This window comes from Cyprinodon tularosa, unplaced genomic scaffold (assembly GCF_016077235.1).
Source record: "Cyprinodon tularosa strain WSP-4 unplaced genomic scaffold, ASM1607723v1 ctg339, whole genome shotgun sequence".
NCBI classification, from domain to species: Eukaryota; Metazoa; Chordata; class Actinopteri; order Cyprinodontiformes; family Cyprinodontidae; genus Cyprinodon; species Cyprinodon tularosa.
This window is the reverse complement of record NW_024039051.1, coordinates 11,660-29,337: the sequence shown is the minus strand read 5'-3', so window position 1 is coordinate 29,337 and position 17,678 is coordinate 11,660. Positions and strand designations below refer to the sequence as shown.

Below are 17,678 nucleotides of genomic sequence, written 5' to 3'. Positions count from 1 at the left end.
ATAATATTTACTTGAAATAAGACGATAAAATAGTTTTTTCTTATTTTAAAAGGAAATTGTCTTGTTCCATTGGCAAAGTGTCTTACTTACCTCCTCAAATCAAGGAAAAACACACTTATTTTAAGAAAAAATAACTTATTGAGATTTATTTTTTTGCAGTGTAATAATAGGTTTTAATTAAAGAGGCGCTGTGACTTAATGCTTTTTAAACTGATTAAAATGAAGACCATTTATTTTCCCTTTATTCTTTTGGTTTGACGAGGGAGAAGATATTTAAGGTTGTCACATAACTGACCTATATATTAAATTTTATTTTACCACTAATAAAACCATCAATATAAAAAAAAATGTGTCACTTTCTGGTGTCGGTTTTCAGGAAGAAGAATTGTTCTGCAACCATCTAAACCCACAACTAAAACTGAAACAACCTCACAGTTTACTATAAACAACAACTAAATGAATTAAATCCCACATCTGGACTCCGTTATCTTTATGCCAACTGTTTCTTAGGCTTCAATTACTAAAAAAATCAATTCATAAGAAATTAGAAATGCTTTCCTTCAATCAGCTTTAAATAGTATCAGTGTAAATATAGAAAAAAAGATGCATTTAAAATTTAACACATTTTTTTCTGTCACGCATTTTTTATTTCAGTAGAAATCAGAGAAAGGTTAAAGACATTGATGCCTTTTGTGATAAAAACCACTAAAATGTGTTTATTAAATGTATATTTCTTCCTGCTGGATGGAAGCAACAGCAAAAAGTTTGGATGTCTTTCAGTCTTTGAAAAAATAAGAAACAGTAAAAGTGGCTGAAATCAGTATTGATGCTCCACTCCTGAATCAGAAACAGAGCTTCACATAAAGGTTTAAAAGTAGGAGAAATAAAAGCTCTAAGCAGCCGTTACCTTAGAGATCAGATAATCCTCTCTGGGGCCACAGAAGGGCTTGTTAGACAGAAGGTGAGTTATTACAGTAAAGCTGTTTTCTGCCTCTGAGCGCTGATTTTGAAGCAATGTGAGCTTCAGCTCCACTATGGACAGAGGACCATGAACAACCTCCAGAAAAAAAAAAGGAAGAAGAAACTATGAGTGTTTTAACAACAGCAGCGATGCGTGATCTTTGAAAGGAGAGAAGATCTTTGTTGCCTAGCTGCTGCATTCACGGTGCTTAAGACCCGAACAGCAAACACACCGATACCACGAAGCTCATGCAGAGCCCTGCCAGCGAGGAGGCTGCTCCTGCATCACAGACTCTCAGGTTTTAATATTTCCTGTTTTGATGAGTTGCTGGAGGGAATCCTCACTGATTTGAATGCATTCATGGGTCGTTCAGCCTAGAAGTGGGAGCTGGAAACACATTTCCTGTTCCAGAGAAGGATTCACACATTTACAAATAAACAGCAGGAAAACTTAGCTCATATGTTCTTCAGTGAATCTAAAGGGACTTCAACACTAGTGGTGGAATGTATTAAATCTTTTAGTTGTAGGTTTTCTTTCATCTTTCACTCTCCATCATATATTCTTACTGTAGAAAACCTGCTTTGGTTTTTGTTTTGTTTTTTTTCAGCCTTATCTGATACTCTTCCATTGGTTCAAAAGCTTTTCATTATTGACCTTCCTGTAGATCTGATTAAGCCTGGATTTAGCAATACTTCCAGATTCCTGAGGTCTAACAAACTCAGGTTTATTAAGGCCGTCGAATAAGACAATCAACATGACAGCTCATCAGCAACCACCAATTAGGGATTCCATTTGTCCAAAGGTAAAATATCCCTAACCTGTACTAATAATAATTGAACTTTATTAATCTCAAACTGGGGAAATTCACCTCTGCATTTAACCCATCCCCTTGGGGAGCAGTGGGCTGCCATTGTGCGGCGTCCTGGGAGAAGTGGCGGTTAAGGGTTTTGCCCACAGACCCAGAGTGGAGGTCATGGGGATTGAACCGGGTACTTGCAACCCTCTCAGAGCAAAAGCACACTGCTCTACACTGAAAAAAAAATAGAGGTTGACAGAACTTACATTTTCTAGGCAACGTGATGCATTTGGTTTTTTGAGTTTTCCTTACTTAAATTCACTGTGGTTGAGTTTAAAAAGATTTTTGAGTTCTGCCAACTTAGGTTTTTGGAGTGTTACATAGAAATTTTGAGTTCTACCAACTTAAGTTTTTGAGTTTCACCTTTAAGTTCTGAGTTCTATCAACTTTGTTTTATGAGTTTGACATATAGATTTTGAGTTCTACAAACTCAGATTTTGTAGTGTTATCTGCAAGTTGAGTTCTATCAACTCAGTTTTTTTAGTCCTACCAATCGTCTTCACTACCAATCATTCAACACACAAAAAATTATGTTAATACAACATTTTTATTGCTTCAAGCCAAACATTGCATAGATACAGTATAAAACCATGTTCAACAACATAATCTTAACTGCACAGATCAAAGTAACATGACACTGGACCAGAATGTTCTAGATTCGTAAGAGTGATGATGAGGGAAAAAACAGTAAGACACCATTTTAGTAAGAGGAAAACACACAGCTAATTTTTTGTGAAGTAAGTGTATTAACATATATGAAAAAATAACAGTTTTACAAATTTGGACGGCCTTCAGTTTGTTTTTTTCAATTGTAGTCTCTTTAAATTGGGTGCACCCTTTTAAAAAAAATAAAATGAAATAAAATGTCTTGTTTCCCAACGGAAAAAGAAAAAGGTTTTCCCTTTTTATCTCTGAGTTTTTCTTTTTAGTCCTACCACTCCGACAGGACGATGAATGCAAAAAAAGAAAGTCCTCTTCAGTCCAAATCCTTCTCTTCAATCCAAATCCAGATGTTCACACGGTTGGCTCGCCATCTCCATTTAAGGAGAGAATCCAGAATCCAGGGTATCCAAAAAACCCAGCCTGCATAGCACAACAGGGCTTAGTTAAATCCATTCACTTCTTGTTCTTAACTGTACAGTTTATATCTCTCCAAGTATGATAAATTTCAGTGTGTAATGTAACTTTTCTAACTCATTACGAATTAACTGCTGCATTACAGGGTTAACATATAAAATGTTAATGTCACTGTTTTTCTTGTAAAGCAAATAAAATCATGAAAGCAAAAAATCCACATGTAAATAATGTAAATAACAGTAAATACCCACATCGGATTAAGAAAGTAAAATAATGTAGTCTTGTAATATTCTGTGCCTGAGTGCAACAACACTGCACTACATAAAACAATTTAGAAATTTAATAAGTTATTACACTCAACTTAATGTCTCTTTTCATTTGTACAATGAAAATAACAGGCAGACTCTTTTCTCTATGCATAAACACTCACCCGCACATGCGCGGCATAAACACGCACGCGCACTATACACGTGCACGTGCGCTGCTTTTCCTTTCATCAGAACGTGAAAAACATGTGAACTCATGCTTCAACTCGGTGGCAATACACCACAAGGGAATGCTAACTCACGGAGCTAACCGCTAACTGTCTGTACTTTGCAGCACTCACCGGGAAAACTGGTAAGGTCCCAGGGTCGTTCCTCCGTGGTTCTCCAGATGCATAAAATCACAATGTCCGCCAATCTTCTCAAACACGAGGGAAAAAGGCTGTGCCCTTGAAGAAAGGGATAGGAAACCCCGTACCGTAGTGGGCGTGTCCATGAACATAAGCAGTGCGCATGCCCATGAGTTTACAGTTGAGGGAACTCAAAAAATCTTGTATAGGCGATTTAAAACTCCTTGTTAAACCAACTTCTGAGAATTTGAGTTGGGCAAACGTGTATTTATTTGTTAGATGTCAAATTTATATTTCTGAGTCGGATTACAATACAATTGTGTGTTAGAACAACAATTGCCATTTACTTTTTTAACAGTGTAATCACTAGGCCAACACTCCCGCTCCTGTACAAGTGATACTTTTAATTGCAAATGCATATTGGAAATAGGGATATTATTAATTAAATATCCATCCATCTTCCTCCACTTATCCGGGGTCGGGTCGCGGGGGCAGCAGCTTAAGAAGGGAGGCCCAGACTTCCCTCTCCCCAGCCACTTCTTCTAGCCCACCAGGAGGAACCCCAAGGCGTTTCCAGGCCAGCCGAGAAACATAGTCTCTCCACTCTCCAGCGTGTCCTGGGTCTTCCCCGGGGCCTCCCCCCCGGTGGGACGTGCCCGGAACACCTCACCAGGGAGGCGTCCAGGAGGCATCCTAACCAGATGCCCAAGCCACCTCAACTGGCTCCTCTCGACGTGGAGGAGCAGCGGCTCTACTCCGAGTCCCTTCCGGATGACCGAGCTTCTCACCCCATCTCTAAGGGAATGACCCATTTCGGCCGCTTGTATCCGCGATCTCGTTCTTTCGGTCATGACCCAGAGTTCATGATCATAGATGAGGGTAGGAACGTAGATTGACTGGTAAATCGAGAGCTTCGCTTTTTGACTCAGCTCTCTCTTCACCACGACAGACCGGTACAGCGCCCGCTAAATATTAAATATTATTATTATTAAATATATTATTAAATTTATATCCGAAAATATGTAATTTAGAGAAGCTGAAGCCAAAGTATTCTTTCCAATGATTTTAACGGGGGACAAACGTCTGCTGCCGATCTCATGAGCAGCTGACCATGATGATCCATCCATCCATTATCTGACACGCTTGTCCCAATTAGGGACAGTCCATCGCAGGACAACACAAAGAAACAGGACATACAACCATTTAGAATTTAGAATTAGAGAAGCCAATCAACAGTCATGTTTTTGGACTGTGGGAGGAAGCCAGAGTACCTGGAGAGAACCCACGCATGCTCAGGGAGAACATGGAAACTCCATGCAGAAAGACGCCAAGCCGGGAATCGAACCCAGAACCTTCTCGCTCCACCATAATGATTATTATTTATTTTTCATTTAGAAGATTTATTTATAGTAAAGGGAGATACTGATTGTCCGTCAGTACAAAGGTAACAGACAAATCTTGTTGGGGGGTTTTCTCTAAATCATATTGTTTATGTTAAACTTGGAAAAATCACACTTTTCTTTATCAGTAAAAAAACATGTTTTAATAAACTTCATCCAAGGCAATGTGCTGGCATGGGCTTTAAATATTCATGCAAAGCGTTAACCTTCTCCTTTATGTATTATATTCACTTATGCACTTTTGTCAAGGTGACAATAAAATGAATAAAACACAACTCCACTCACTGCCTGACTTATTATTCTTCCTCTGTACGTGGAAATTGTTGGATTTAACTCAAATTTGCCGCTTCCTTGAAATGGCTTTGCTGCTTTTCACCTTGGCGAGGCAGTCCGTGTCATGTCAATTAAAAGACAAAACAAAACTATTTCTATCAGCAGTTACATAATTTTTACAGAGCAGGGACGAATGCATTAAAGCAGATATTGCTGTTTGATGTGTTTACCAACTAAAAATAACTGATTGATCACCAATCAGAGCAAATCAACAGAAAATTAAATGGTGCTTCTGTAAAGGTTTCCTGAATTATAAAGATCCAAAACAATAAGGGTGCAGCGGTAGATCGAAAACCAATTTACGGAGGCCTAAACATTGTCATCCTAGGTTTGCATCCTGACCCAGAGACCTCAGCTGCAAGCCTTCATCCTTTTACCGCACCACTTCCTGTCTGTCTCCTTAAAAAATAAAGGTAGCTGGTGCCACTTTCAAAATAAAAGGTCCAACACCATGTTAGTAACTTTAATTTTTTTCAGCTGCTCCCAGGCTGTGGAACGCTCTCCCTGGCCACCTGAGGAGGCTTTTAAACTTGGCCTTAAAACCCACCTTTTTAGGAGAGCTTTTAATTGAACTCTTCCCCCCTTTTTTTTAGTCTTTGATTATTTTATCTTTTCTTTTACTTTTTATTTATCATGCTCTCCATAAATGTTTTTTTAGCACTTACCTCTTTTACTGTGTAGCACTTTGGGATTTGTTTAAATGTAAAGTGCATTACGCTTCCAAAGAATTATTATTAATTTAATGCTGTTTAACATGAACTAACAAAGAGAAAACATGAAAAAATACTTCCAATTTGAATCATAGGAAATCGTTGGGGAAGCTTCTAAATGTGGCATCAGCTAATTTAGTGAAATGAAAAAATCTTGGTGTAAATTTACAAAACTGCAATATAACAAACTTTGCTTTCCATGTTTTGCCATTTAGGGTATGAAAGAAGATTTTTATTAGAAATGAAATGTCCAGATTCAACTAAAATGGCTTAATTGATGGATGGCATTCTTTCACTTATGATTCCCCCAAAAAATACAACAATTAAAATCCATAAACTCTAGCTGTGGTGGCACCTACAAACATTAGCCAATCCACTTAGGCTACCGTTGAAAGTGGATTGGCTATTTGTTTGTCAATCAACCATTTTACATACTTGTTATTTACGTAAGCTCCAAGCGTAACTCATAAGATGTTTCCTACATTGGTTTGCTGATGCAGCTTTATGTTATTTGAGTCATTTGTTCATTCTTTTATGTAAATTGGAGCATGAATGGCCGAAAAATAATCCTGACAAACTAACCGGAAAAGAAAGCCTGGATCTTTATACATCTTTTAACATTATGCAATAACTGGAGTTATTCAGATAACCAACAGTTTTCTAGCCTAAATTACCTTCTAATAGAGGGTCTGTAAAAAGAGCCACTGATGGATTATCCCAGATCCCCCCCTCTCCTCTCCATCTTTATCTTATTAGATACCTTAAAAGAACAACCAAAATGGAAATTTTGGTTCAATCAGCATTTAAAGGAGTAGATTGGAGTTCCATTGCAAACATTAGATAGCAACAAGCCCGTTAACGCAGGCGTAACTTTCTCAAGGACTGGTGTGAACAGTCCCCACTAATACTTTCTGGGGGTTTTTTTCCCCTTCCCGCTACTTTAGCCAAAGGTAACATAGTTTGGGTGCATCTAACTGTATTCACAGCGTTTTCAGTCAGTCTTTTTTTTTCTTCCTCTGCTCCCATGTCCCGCCTCTCGGTGTAGCATCATCGGATTTGTCGCTTTGAGACATCTGATTTGCGGCATCATTTTTCACTGCATACATAGTAGCTACGTGGTTGGAGGAGATACACACAGCAGCACTCAGTGAATATAAACCGGCAGCTACTTTAATTAAGTAAAAGTTAGAAGATGGGTAGGTTAAAAAATTAGAAATGCCACTGAAAAATCTGTTTGTTAGAAAACAAAGCATTTTAAGTTAAAAACGGCAACAGATTGTAAGTTTATACAAGTTAATAATATAATGCATGAAGCTTGAGAAAACATACTTTGTTCTTCTTTACTAGTTAAAAACAGCTTGGCTTCTCAAAGCACCAAGATGACTCCAAGTTACAGCTTAAAATTACATGTTTCCTTATTGTACAGACAGAATCAGACTGCAGAGCTTCTACAAATCTTTACATTTTGTTTCTGGCGTCATTTTATTAGTAAATAGGTTCATAAATCTTTTTAAAAAGAGCACATAGAGAAGCAGGGAGAGCTGCAGATTTAAAGGTGAAACAGATTTACTGGGATATGCAATAAAATATATCTTCAATTTTACAAGAAAAAAATATCCTATGCTATAAATAAGATGCAGCATATCCATTATTTCCGGTTGGATGGGTGGAATTGAAATTGTACTTCTAGCGATGCATGATATATTGATTTTGGCATCAGAATCGGCTGTTATTTATTATTTTTATACATTAATATTTTTGGGCCCTATATATCATGTTTAAATATAAATATTGATGTATTATGGTTCTTTTGTGTTCCCAACGATAGGAAAGCATTCAATAAATATATGTTTGAGCTATTTTGGGAAAATACAAAAACCTACTGAAAGCGTTCGGGTAGAGTAGCTGTAGATTCATCAGCCCCCACCCTTAGAGTGTCCCCACCAACTTTCATCACAAAGTTACACCCTTGCTCTTTAACCCAACTTATTGTGTCTAAATCTTGAGTTCACAGTATGGAAGTGAGTTACGGTGAACTCTGAACTCAAATCAGCTGCAACTGCTTAAAAAAAGGTATGTGGAACAAGAGTCACTAATACAGTAATATGAGAACTATTTCTTATAGTTCTTGGTAACTTCCAGTTCAGTCTTCAGAGCTCTGATTTGTACAAACTTGACCAATCAACCAGAAATCCTGAGCTACTGTAAACCGTTGCCAAGCAATATGAAAATCTGAACAAATGGCGCCCGCAAAGCAAGAGCCGTTTCAAAGAAGACAATGAATCGTGTTTTCTCAGAGGCTTTTTTCCAGTTCCTCAATTGAACAGGAAATGGCAGCAGAGAGGGAAGAAACAGCACAGATGCCCTTTGTGCGGAACAGAAAATAAAATTTTAAAGAGAGAAATTCTGATCTGGTTATCAGAAACTAGATGAACCTTATGAGTAAGCCCTTATTATAAGACCTCCCCCAGAACATGCCTGTGGGGGGAGTATTATGATTTGGTCGTATTTCCTTATGTCAGGTCCCACAACATTTTGCCCAAGAAACAAGGGTAACAGCCTTCTTTCTTAGTGCAGTGCATGGACTGTTAGTTTGGGAGGAACTGTGAGGAAACAAGTACTTTTCAAACTATCATGTTGTTGATAAAGTTCCAAAAAAAGTAAAAAAATATCCACTGGACGTTGTTTCCAAGTTTGAAGAATGTAGCTTTCCATCCAGTAAGATTTTCAACTCAAAATGTCAGAAATAGCGTTGAGTTCGAGGCTTTGTACGGTAGCCCAACAAACCTTTGTTTTTGCTTAGAAAACATCCAATTTGAAACCGAAAACGGGTCCACCCGTTTGGAATGAGGGTCGTTTGGCTTCTTTGTTAGCCTGCAATGCCCCATACCTGTCTATGTCTCTGAAGGGGGTGTCGTTAAGAGGCCTGGCTGAACAGGCTTCCTTCATTCCCCTCTCAAACCACCTATTTTCTTTGTCAAAAATGTGAATATTCTGGTCCTCAAAAGAATGGACCACTGTATAAAACCTCAAACTCAATTCTATTTCTGACATTTTATATTGAAAAAAGCTTCCTGGATGGGAAGCAAAACGAGTTCAAACTTGGAAACAAAGTCCAGTGGATTGTTTTTTAACTTTTTTTAAATGACTATGACCTGAGATAACTGAGAATCTTCACCAGCATGATGTTGATAAAGGTTTTTCATATTTTAATGAGGTAGAAAGAATAATTAAATTAGTGAAAACATGGTCCTATGGTCAATTTAATATTTCCAAGAACATCATTGTGCGACAGTTTGGATTCAAGCAGTACAGTGGGCATTTTTTTCTGTTTCTCAGGTACATAATATCACCTACAAGCTCTCAAAAACCTACCGATTCCTTCCCATTATCACCTCAATCCTCATCCCAATGCAGGCCAATAACAACCCTAACGACTCACCATTACAGAGGCATGGGCCAGTTTCAGGTTAATTTGCAGGCCTCAATGACTCTCCATTACAAAGGAGACCTGTTGTTGATTCAATTTGCATGTTTTTAAGATATGACAAGGCTTTTGTTGGGCTACTCTTTAAAAGCCTGGAGCTCTAACACTCCTCCAGACATTTTGAATTGAGAAAGCTTTCTGGATGGGAGGCGAATTGCTTCAAAACTTGAAAAACAAAGTCCAGTCAGTGGTTTGTTTTTATCTTTGTTTTGGAATGACTAGGACCTGGATGACTGAGAATCTTGACCAGGACTCCCTGAAAGGTTGGCCATAAGCAAAACTAGTTTAATATTAAAATGATTAAAATCAATCATTTTCCTTCCAGCGATTTCATGGCAACAGGCTCTAAACTTCAACAGCTTTGGGGAGAATCTAAGGGTGTTTTACAGATTGTTGGAAGTGTTCACTTCCAACATGATGTTGCATCATCTGGTTTAGAAAATATGAAAATATGAACAGTATCAAAGGGTTTTCCTTCGCTTCATCTTTTCCAGTTTATTTATCTCTTCAGAGGAAAAGGGAATATTATGCAGACCTTTGTGAGAAAAATAATAGGCCTAATAACGAAGCATGGTGTTGGGTGGATCATGCTGAGGGGGACTTGAACTACAGCCAACACAGAGAGGCTTTTAATTTACAAGTGTTGGTTAATCTGAACCACCATAATTACATACTTAAGGACATTTTATTTTAAGCTAGTGAAGATTCTCAGCCATCCAGGTCATAGTCATTCCAAAAACCTTTCTCAATTCGATTGCTTTCTCATTTTGAATTGAGAAAGCTTCCTAGGTGGGAAGCGAAACGTCTTCAGACTTGGAAACCAAGTCCAGTAGATTGTTTTTAATTTTCTTTTTTTTTTTAGAATGAAATTTTATTTTCCATCTGAAAAACATCAAATTGGAGCTGAGATATAATACATCCATTCATAACCTCCAGGAGGACGTTTCATGCCCACTTTTAAAAATTCAGAATCGTAGCAGTTTCTATTTTCTTGTCAGTTTACCATGTAATAAAAAAAGATTTAAAAAAAAATATGATGCAGCTGCAGGAGGAACTACCTTTGGTTGGCAATTGAAACATAATTGTTTGCATTTTCACTCTGTGTCTCTTCTCAGACTCATGAGATATGATCATGAAAGACAAAGCCTCTCGATTCCAATCAATACCACAACCTCTGATCCTCAAAAGCTCCGGCGTGAGAGGCAACTGTTCCTAGAGCTTTACCTTCACAGCACTTCGCCCGCTGGGATGGCTGAACGTGCTCCAACTTGGTTTACTTAACTTACTTCCTCTGAGCATCAGCAGCTTAAGGGGCTGAAATTAGCCCCCAGGAAAGACGGGGCATAGATTCAGTGGGTGAGATCTCATTATCTCAGCAGCAAGAAGAGCAGCCAAAGCATTCTTGACACAGCCACTGCCTTCCTGTTGACCGATATCAACATCAGATCAGTGCACAAACATAAACAAGCTGCAGGCTTCCTAGCTGCTTGGGATCAGACTCCCTTTGCAAAATTAACCATCTTATTTGCACTCAAATCTCTCAGGTTAACTTATATCACAGGTGACTTAAGCAAATTAATTACATAAAGCTAACCATGCTTTGCCCTACAAATTTACCTCAACCTAAGCTGACAGGTGGGGCAAGGTGAGGAGGATAATCTGTCTCCCTTTCTGACCAACAGTCCTTCCTCTTCCTTTTTTAATCCGCAGGCAAAGCTGGAGGCCTGCTGGGCTTTTCTAGCCCAGGTATCCTGTTGCGATCCCTGCTGTGAGGCAACAAGCCTCTCTCTGATTAAGACTCGGAAACAAGCGCTCTGGGCCTCAGTTCGAGCCAGACAGGACCTTTTCTCCTATTTTGTAACAGCGTCATGTGGCGGCAGGTCAGGCAGCGAGAAAAGATGCATGAATCGGGTCTCTGTGGGCGTTTCTTTCCATCTAGTGGACAGCACACGGATGCGATTCACTGGTGTTATATTCACAGGCTCCTCAAACATCTGAGGAGAACCTTGGGGGAAATGAAAGCTGCCCCCAGGTAGCAGCTGCAGACCGTTCGATCACAGCTGAAGCTTTGTAGATCAGCAATATAAAGGGTTTTCAGATTCATCCGCTCTTATTCAGTTCAAATCAAAAAAATCCTGCAGATCATGCTCGATTAGAAATGAAAAAAACTGAAAAGTATGCGTGCCTATGAAGGACAAATATGCTTTCTCATTTGTCAAAACAGCTGGAAGCACTAAGAGCCATTTTATGATGATTTGCATCACTTTCTGAGAGAAAAATGAAAGACAAACAGGTTAACCCCCCGAGGGAGCCCTCTTCCTCAGCCCTAAATCCCAAACATGAAGTATTCCTCCCAGCTAAGTGGATGTGTCTTTAGAGACAAAATGGGTCACAGAAATAAAGAAACACATCAGCACCTTAAACCATCCCTGGAATGACTGGGTTAGGCTTCTGTCCTGTAACCTACTATCTCTGGTACAGATATTTTTTAAAGGATCAAACCTGTCTGCACCCACAGCAGACAAAAATAAACTCTGGAATTTAACTGCTCTGCACTTAAAAAAAAAAATCTGATCTAAAGGGGCCCTCGGTTCTCATAACTGTTCACAGCTGGACCTGCTGGCCTTCCTCAGAGAAGGACTCCCATCCATCCGCCTTTTCACATTAGGTCACCCTGCAGCTCCAAACAGATTATTTTATACGATAAACCAGCAGACATGGGAACAAACTGTTTTCAAAACTTTTTTTTAAGCCTTCTTAATGACTTCACATTGAAGCAGTCAAACCCTTCCTATAATTGCAGATTTTTTTTTTTCCTCACTGGTATTTTGACCATTTAACTCTGCTGATAAGCTCAAAGCCCTCGAGGTTGGAAGGCCTCTTTCACATCACCCTAATCTTTAAACCCTCCACATGTGCTTCGTGTTAAAGTCGTAGGGAAGCGGCTGTTCCAACATTTGAATTTCCGAAATTGGTTGTTTATCAAGGAGGTGGGGTTGTTGTGGTGGAAGGTTCGCAAGCAAGTTTGGTTGTAGCCGGTTTGTCAGAAGCATCTTGCTAATCAGTTAGCATCTTAGTGCTAGTAGGTTCCCAATGGGAAATTCCATTGGGACCAAGTAGCACTAAATTGGTGACTTAGAAACGACACTGTCAAGGAACGCTATGGACAGAGGAAACATGCAAGAGGAGGAGAGTTTAGTGTCGGAGGTCGTGGATGAGTCTCCTCCATCATACATTTTTTATTTAGAGGAGGAAAGCGGGGACGAAGATGTTGTGGAAGAGGACGCCAGGGCGGCAGAAGCTTGGTTTGGTGTAGAAGGCTTCCAGCCGTACATGTTTGAGCCCTTGCCTCGCAACGTTGCCAGTTCTGTTAGCTCTACGCCTGCCGAAGACACAGACGTCCATCCCCGTGAACACTGGGACGCAACTCAATGGGAAAGGAAATTATTCTTATTTCTTATTTCAACCGGTGCATATATTAGCTGCGACATAGGAATCAAGACGCTATGACCGAAAAAATTTGATTGACAGATGACCGTTGATATATGATTGGCTGAATTTAGGTGTTCAGGCTGACGGATAACTAACTGGCCTGCAGAAGATAACGGGGAAAAAACACAGATTTTAAGACAAGATTTTTTTTTAAATTGCATTTTTTTTAATTTTGGGACTATATAGTCTGATGAAGAGTACATTTATATACATGCTTAACCCAGAATGATTTTACATTTAAATATGACTTCCCTACAACTTAAATCCTTAACGTCTTCAGGAGTGTCGAATGTCTATATGTGCTTGGCAGATCAAGAGACTGAGATTGCTTATTGTTATTTGCAAAAGAGCTCAAGCTCAGTCAGACAGATTGTAAGGATCTATGAACAAATAGTGTCAAGATTTGCGTTGATATATGATTGGCCGAATTTAGGTGTTCAGGCTGACGTATAACTAACTGGCCTGCATTAGATAATGGAAAAAACCCCACAGATTTTAAGACTGGATTTTTTTTTTTATAGAAATGTCTAACTTTTGGGACAATTTCATTATATACTAGCCTCGTAAGACCATCCTGATCTCGCGAGCTTTCAAGGTTTCACTTGCTAATCAGTCTGGAGACTCTCTGTTAAAGAAAATTTGGAGCCGTTCACCAAACGAACGTCCAATCAGCGTTGGCTTTGAGGCGGGTTGAGGTGTGACGCGACGAGAAGCGCGACAGTTCAGTCTAAAGAACATGGCGGCTTCAGCCGATGAAACTAGCGTTAGCATGGCTATCGAGCAAGTTTTATCGGAATTACAGAGTATTTCTTCACTGAAAGAAGAGCAAAACACTGCTCTGGAGGCTTTTCTCAGAGGAAAAGATGTTTTTGCTCTTCTCCCAACTGGTTTCGGCAAGAGTTTGATCAATCAATTGGCTTGTGGTTGTGTTTTCGTCTTCGCTCTGTTAGTACGTCATATGCTTCATTGATCTGATTGGTTTATTTGGCCTGTCTATCACCAACATAGGCCAATCAGCTAACCAGTATTTTCGCCCCTTCCCAAAATTACTTCAACGGAAGGTTAGTCAGGTTAATTATATACATGTTTAAGCCAGAATGGTTTGACATTTAAATATGACTTCCCTACGACTTTAAACTTCATTTATTCTCCCATCAGCTTCCCTGCTTCTACTGTAAAAAGCTCCCCCCACAGGATGATGCAACCACCTCCATGTTTCTACATGGGGCGTTCAGGTGTCATCCTGATTACGCACACTTTGTTTCATTATTTTGTGACATGTATGCCAATTTTAAATATATTGTAATCTGTGGTGACAAAAAGTTGAGGACAGGATCAGAAACATGAAGCTTCTCAGCTCCCTGAAGAGCAGAGAAAAGTGACTGAGCCCCACATCTCCTGCAGATGATGCATACATTTAGCTTTCATTTGCTATTTTGTTTATGCAAATAGGAGCCGCTCTGCAAAAGAGGACACAGTTAAATAAATGGCTGCCAGTTTACAAAGCAGGAGATTCAGTCTTGAGTTGATCCTTGACAACAACCTGCTGCGGTTTGTTTGTTTCTTTGTTTTTTCTGAATGAAAACGCACAGAGCAGTGGGAATGGCGCACTTTATGAATGAGAAATGACCAGAAATATATATATACGAGTATGTCTGTATGCTTGAGAGCAGGAGAAGTTTAAAAGGCGCAGATATTCAACAGCTGTCAGTCTGTGCAGAGTCTCTGCTCTGTCGTTTCCGTTCAAACGCCACACTGTCACATTGTTCTCCGCCTGCAAACTTTCTGATCTGCGCGCTGCAGCCGCCGCTTTACTCACGTTCCGAGGACTTCCTTAAAGTCAAAGATGTCCTTGATGTCATCTACGTGCTTTTTCCAAGAGCCGTCGCTGGACTCGCCGTTTTCTTGCGCCATTTCGCACCGGGGAGGAGGTGGGGTGGAGAGGAGGGAGGAGGAGAAAAGATGAGGAGACGCCGCTCTCTGGAGGAGGATCACCACACTAGAGTCACCCAGCCCCAAAAAATAATAAAGGAAAAATAAAAGTGCTTCACTTTTGAGGGTCTGGAAGCTCTCTGGATGTCTGTCTGTCTGTCTGTCTCACCCATGCCAAGCGAGTCCAAAGGGGGGAGGCATGTCCTACCCAGAGAGGTTATTAGACTAATCTGTCTGACGTAGCGGATCCTGAGCCAGAGCCTCCCCGCTGATCGCATCACCGACCGGGGAAACACATGCAGGCTCTTCCCCTCCTCCTCCTCCTCCGGGGCGGGGACGCGGCGATGCTGGGAGGATGGAGCCGCTGCGCTGAGGAGTCACACAGACCTGTGGTTGTTATAGCAATAGGAGGAGTGGGAGGGTTCCGCCTTACTATGTGGCTGTGTTCGCATTGCACCAAAGCGCAGAGCGAGGTGGAAAGTCCAAACTGTTTCAGGACGCGTTTCCGCATCGGTCTGATGAGAACGCAGCGGATTTCCTTTCAATCTGGGCTCAGATTCAGTAGCAGGGGTGAAACAACGAGATATGGGGGTCCAGGGCCCAGTCCCCCCTACCAGAGGCGTAGCCAGAAAATTTTTATAAAGGTGGCCAGGCAATAACCAATGTACAATGAAGGGTGGCCAAAAGTTGATAGGCGCCAGAAATTCATTTTCAATCTATAACAAGAAACATTAATGAGCACAGCATCCATATTTTCTAAATAAAGACAAATTATCTTTCCTACAACCTTTGCTGACTTAGGCTAAGTTCACACTGCAGCCTGAAGTGACCCAAATCCGATTTTTTTTGCCCATATGCCTCCTGGATCTGATCTTTCCATGGCTGTCTGAACAACGCAGATCCGATTTTTTCCAATGTGACCCAGGCCACTTGGATATTTGGTCCTGAATCCGATACAAATTTTTCAAATGCGACCTGTGTTTGAACGGCCAGGTCGGATTCATCCGACCTGAACGTCATCAATACCCGACAAAGGTCCCTATTCTGCGTCTTGCTATGAAGAAGCAGCAAGAAAAACAACAACCATGGCAGATGATGATGCAGAGAGCAGTATTTATGCTTAACCACCTTGAAAAGATTGAGTTTTTATGGTTGGAAAAGACCGCTAAATGCGCGCCGGCACTACCATCCATGTTTACTTCCATAAACACTGGCTTGTGACGTCATTGCGTCCGCTACTGCGCATGCAGGAAACTTGCGTTGTATGACTGTAGTTCACACAGGAGATCACATACAAGTCGCATATATTTGGAAATATGAACGGCAACGCAAAAAAATCTGATTTCACAAAAAAAAAACATAATTGAGCATCAAGGCCTTCAGTGTGAACGTAGCCAAATAGACGCATAAATATTTAAACATCTGTGCTTTCTAGATAAAAGGTATAGTGGATAAAATTCTTTAAGGTTTGAGTTCTGGGGCAAACATATTTTCCAGTGTCATTACTTACCTACTTTTATCAATAACCATTCTGCATAAAATTGATATTTACAAGTACTAATATCTGTATAAATTGATTATTTAATAAGTTTTATTAAAATAGTTATTTATCAACAATTTTACTGAAGACTCTTAAATGACCTGCAGAGACACTGTCATGATGGGTTCACTGATGAGACCCAGTTATGCAGAACACCACGGAGACGGAAACGAGAGTAAAAGTTTAACAATGTTTATTGTTCACAAGCACATGGAATATTGACTGGAACTGGTTCAGGCCTGGGGACTGGTTCACTGGAGTCTCTGTAGATAACAGAGCAGTTAGCTTTGAGAGCAATTGGGTTTGGGTTTGTGAAGTTCAGATTAATACCTTGAGGCAGTGGCGGCTGGTGAAAAATATTTTTGGTGGGGCTGATATAGCCTAGTGTATGTCTCCAACTAATCCGGAATAAGAATTCAAATAAACAATTGGACAATACATACAATTTAACAGTAATGATTTAATTTACTATATAATAACAGTAACAGTGATGATTTGGGTCACTGTGACGGGGTTCTTTGGCCTCCAAGAATCCAGTCTCAGTCGGATTACCGGTGTTGGTGATTTATTGAGCTCAAAAACTCAAAACAGGATGCAAAAGAAACTAAACATGTACAAGATACTCTGGGCCTCAGCCTCCCTCCAGTTACCAGCAATGTAACAAAGAAACAGAAAACAAAAATTGCCGCTTTTCTTCCCACAGCCCTCATTAAATAGTTTAAGCCCCTCACATCAGGCTCTCTTATTTCTGATTTCTTCTCATTAATCAGTTTTGTCCATATATTACCTCCACAAACAATTGATGTACAAAAACAAATCATTTTTACAACTTAATTCTTTTACACAGATTCATTGACTTATTCAATTACACCAAAGTGGGTTTGAACCCAGCAAAGACGCAGCCAGACTGAAGATGACAAGTCCCCGTAGCATAAACACGTACACACCCCCCCCCCCCACCCCACCCCCCCCCCACACACACACACACACACACACGGCTAACCCCACTGAAATATTAAGTGTGCACCCTCAATATGCCAGCAGGTAACCAGGAACAGCTTGTGTGTTTTAAGTTCATGGAGCTACTGGTCTCAGCGCGAGTGTATTGGTCCTCACAAACACAGTATAACAGGAATGTGTGCGTGGCGCGCAAAGTTAGAGAGGTTGTTTTAAGCGACGAGGTGGATTCGTCACAGTCACAATAACCATGACATGAAATGTTCATATCCTACAACAGGGATGTTCTTCTGGCAAACGGGTAGATAAATAAGGATCTC

General features: G+C 40.1%; 1 protein-coding gene across 1 annotated transcript in view; it reads right to left on the bottom strand.

Moving 5' to 3' along the window:
• Positions 1 to 15,377, bottom strand: part of LOC119789446 (calcium/calmodulin-dependent protein kinase type 1D-like) — a 59,579-nt gene extending 44,202 nt beyond the window's left edge. Inside the window, exons 1-2 of the mRNA XM_038294323.1 lie at positions 15,031 to 15,377; positions 14,749 to 14,928 (exon numbers count right to left, since the gene is read on the bottom strand). Coding sequence (XP_038150251.1) covers positions 14,749 to 14,928; positions 15,031 to 15,062 — 212 coding nt within the window. The 5' untranslated portion in view covers positions 15,063 to 15,377. The remainder of the gene's footprint in view (positions 1 to 14,748; positions 14,929 to 15,030) is intronic.
• Positions 15,378 to 17,678: the final 2,301 nt, after the last annotated feature.